General features: G+C 42.6%; 1 protein-coding gene across 1 annotated transcript in view; it reads left to right on the plus strand.

Moving 5' to 3' along the window:
* The window catches only part of LOC311127484 (GDNF family receptor alpha-2-like), a gene marked incomplete at both ends in the record, with an annotated part of 92,381 nt that extends 88,794 nt beyond the window's left edge, over positions 1–3,587 (plus strand). The window contains one exon of the mRNA XM_084159313.1: positions 3,555–3,587. Coding sequence (XP_084015439.1) covers positions 3,555–3,587 — 33 coding nt within the window. The remainder of the gene's footprint in view (positions 1–3,554) is intronic.
* Between the last annotated feature and the right edge of the window lie 658 nt (positions 3,588–4,245).

Consider the following 4,245-nt stretch of genomic DNA (forward strand, 5'->3'; position numbering starts at 1 on the left):
ACAGAGGAGAGAGAGGAAAGAGATGGGAGAGCGAGAGAGAGGGGGAGGAGTGGGGGGGAGAGGGGGGAAAGCGCAAGTCTATAATACCCTTGCACCAGGAGACATTGCAACATAGATAAGAAATGGGAGAGAGAGGAGAGAGAGAGAGAGTGAGAGAGAGATGTTAGACAGAGGAGAGAGAGAGGAAAGGGATGGGAGAGAGAGAGAGAGGGGGAGGAGTGGGGGGGGAGGGGGGAAGCGCAAGTCTATAATACCCTTGCACCAGGAGACATTGCAACATAGACAAGAAATGGGAGAGAGAGGAGCGAGAGAGAGAGAGAGAGAGAGAGAGAGAGAGAGGGGAGAGGAGGAAAATGGAGGAGAGAGCGAGAGGGAAGAGAGGGGGTGAGAGTGGAGGAGAGAGAGAGAGAGGGAAGAGAGGGGGTGAGAGAGGAGTGAGGGTTGAGAGGGGTGAGAGATGAGAGAGAGAGGAGAGAGATGGGAGAGTGGGGGGAGAGACGGGGGAGAGAGCAAGACTAAATCCCTAGCATCTGGAGACATTGCAACATAGCCAAGAAAGGGGAGAGAGAGGAGAGAGAGAGAGAGAGAGAGAGAGAGAGAGAGAGAGAGAGAGAGAGAGAGAGAGAGAGAGAGAGAGAGAGGTAGAGAGAGGTGAGATAGAGGTGAGAGAGGGGAGAGAAAGAGAGGGGGGAGAGGGGGGAGAGAGCAAGATTATAACACCCTAGCACCAGGAGACATTGCAACATAGACAAGAAATGGGAGAGAGAGGAGAGAGAGAGAGAGAGAGAGAGAGAGAGAGAGAGAGAGAGAGAGAGAGAGAGAGAGAGGGGGGGGGGGGGAGAGAGAGAGAGATGTGAGACAGAGGAGAGAGAGGAAAGAGATGGGAGAGCGAGAAAGAGGGGGAGGAGTGGGGGGGGGGGCGCAAGTCTATAACACCCTTGCACCAGGAGACATTGCAACATAGCCATTAAATGGGAGAGAGAGAGAGAGAGAGAGAGAGAGAGAGAGAGAGAGACCCCTTGACTTTTTCCACATTTTGTTAGGTTACAGTCTTATTCTAAAATGTATTAAATTGCTTTTTCCCCCTCATCAATCAACACACAATACCCCATAATGACAAAGCAAAAACAGTTTTTTTGAAATTTTTGCTAATTTATAAAAAATAAAAAACTGAAAAAGACATTTACATAAGTATTCAGACCCTTTACTCACTACTTTGTGGGGGGGAGCGCAAGACTATAACACCCTAGCACCAGGAAACATTGCAACATAGCCATTAAATGGGAGAGAGAGAGATGTGAGATAGAGGAGAGAGAGGGGAGAGAGAGAGTGGGGAGAGTGGGGGGAGAGAGGGGGGAGAGAGCAAGACCTCAACGCAGAGTCTCTCAGAGCGTTCACAGTCAGCCCACTGACACCCCTATGAGATCACAGCAAAATCACAGTCTACTTGAACAGAGCAATGCTCAATCATGAAGCATCAAAGCCAAAGGAACTGCACAATATTAATAAACGCTATAGATGGAAAGTAGTGTAGAAACCTACCAAAAAACTATTACGCAACAACAAATTCAATCATTTTAGACAACTTCCTGGACAAAACATTTCACTGTAATGGTCTAGGTGTAAACTTGGCAGTAGAAAGCCTAAACAGTATATTTGACCTTTCAGCTTCCCTATCAAATCTAAACATTTCAAGCAGACAACCTACAAAAAACAATGACAAATGGTTTGATGAAGAATGCAAAAACCTAAGAAAGAAATTGATAAACCTATCCAACCAAAAACATAGAGATCCAGAAAACTTGAATCTACGCCTGCACTGCGGTGAAACACTAAAACAATACATAAATACACTACGGAAAAAGAAGGAACAGCAAGTCAGAAATCAGAGTTATCTATCCAAAACGAAGATGTATGGATAAACCATTTCTCTAAACTTTTTGGCTCTATAACAAAGAAAAAACAGCAAAAACATATACATGATCAATTAAAAATCTTAGAATCAGCTATTAAAGACTACCAGAACCCATTAGATTCTCCAATGACATTGAATGAACGACAGGACAAAATACAAACCCTCCAACCCAAAAAGGCCTGTGGTGTTGATGGTATCCTACATGAAATGATAAAATATACAGACCAGAAATTCCAATTGGCTATACTTAAACTCTTTAACATCATCCTCAGCTATGGCATCTTCCCCAATATTTGGAACCAAGGACTAATCACCCCAATCCACAAAAGTGGAGACAAATTTGACCTCAATAACTACCGTGGGATATGCGTCAACAGCAACCTTGGGAAAATCCTCTGCATTATCATTAACAGCAGATTTCCCCAGTGAAAACAATGTACTGAGCAAACGTCAAATTGGCTTTTTACCAAATTACCGTACGACAGACCACATATTCACTCTGCACACCCTAATTGACAAACTAACAAACAAAACAAAGGCAAAGTCTTCTCATGCTTTGTTGATTTCAAAAAAGCTTTTGACACAATTTGGCATGAGGGTCTGCTATACAAATTGATGGAAAATGGTGTTGGGGGGAAAACATATGATAGTATAAAATCCATGTACACAAACAACAAGTGTGCAGTTAAAATTGGCAAAAAACACACATTTCTTTCCACAGGGCTGTGGGTGAGACAGGCTTGAGCCCTACCCTCTTCAAGATATACACTACCAGTCAAAAGTTTGGACACACCTACTCATTCAAGGGTTTTTCTTCATTTGTACTATTTTTTACATTGTAGAATAATAGTGAAGACATCAAAACTATGAATTAACACATATGGAATCATGTAGTAACCAAAAAAGTGTTAAACAAATCAAAACATATTTTATATTTGAGATTCTTCAAATAGCCACCCTTTGCCTTGATGACAGCTTTGCACACTCTTGGCATTCTCTCAACCAGCTTCATGAGGTAGTCACCTGGAATGCATTTCAATTAACAGGTGTGCCTTCTGAAAAGTTAATTTGTGGAATATCTTTCCTTCTTAACTATTTGCACATCTTAATGTCTCTATTCCTTTGAAACTTTTGTGAGTGTAATGTTTACTGTTAATTTCTGATTGTTTATGTCACTTTTGTTTATTATCTATTTCACTTGCTTTGGCAATGTTTCCCATTCCAATAAAGCCCTTTGAAATGAATTGAAATTCATTTCATTTAATAATTTCATCAGGATTGGAATGTTATGTTATGGTGTGGTATTGTTCTAACAGGGACCAGAGAGAGACACAAACAGAGGTAAACAACATGTGTATTCTGTGTGTCTGTGTGTGTATGTGTGTGTGTGTGTGTGTGTGTGTGTGTGTGTGCGTACGTGTGTGCGTGAGTGCGTGTGTGTCCAGCTCATTGATTTCCACTCACAATGTGTGTGTCGTTAACAGACCCAAAGCTTCCTTCTATACACTCCAGTAGACACAGTGATTACTCTGAGAAAACAAGGATGAGTGTCTCTCCTCTCTTCTCTTCTCCTTTCCTCTCCTTTCCTCTTCTCTCCTCTCCTCTCCTCTCCTATCCTCTCCGATCCTTTCTTCTGCAGTTCACCCCTCCCTTCTCCTATCCTCCTCCATGACTGATCTATGGAGGAGGAACAGGAACCAAACTTAACACAATGTGATCTATAGGATTGTTTTCACTTCTCAGTATATTGTGACTGGCTTTAGTGTGTTTGTGTGTGTGTGTGTATTTGTGTGTGTGTAAGTGTGTGAGTGTGTGTGATGTGTGTGTGTGTGTGTGTGTGTGTGTGTGTGTGTGTGTGTGTGTGGTGTGTATGTGTGTGTGTGGTGTTATCTCTTTGATAAGTATTGTTTGAGCCATCTGGTATCTGCTGATCTACAGGCTGTGAAGGAGAGGATCCTTCAATTACACCAAGATACAGGGGAAAGGAAGGAGAAAGGGAGGAGGGGAGGGGGAAATGGGAGAGCGAAGAGGAGGAAGGAGAAATGGAAAAAGGGGCACTACCACTAGACCAGAGTCAGAATTAGGACAGCGGCAGATTGAGAACCTTTTTAGTAAATCTGTTAGACATTGGAATCAAAATGGTGTGTAGAACATTAGTTTCGCGATACTTTCAGCATTAAGTCTGGATTTGGACATCAGCAGTAGTGGAGTAGTGCAAGTAAATGCAGTTTACCCACATTTTTTTTGCCTAAAGGTTTGCCCACCTTTTGGGGAAAAATGCATTGAAAGTATAAGGAGCATTACTTTTTTCACTGCAACCAGCGATCAGA

Source organism: Coregonus lavaretus (assembly GCF_964263955.1).
Source record: "Coregonus lavaretus genome assembly, chromosome: 4".
NCBI classification, from domain to species: Eukaryota; Metazoa; Chordata; class Actinopteri; order Salmoniformes; family Salmonidae; genus Coregonus; species Coregonus lavaretus.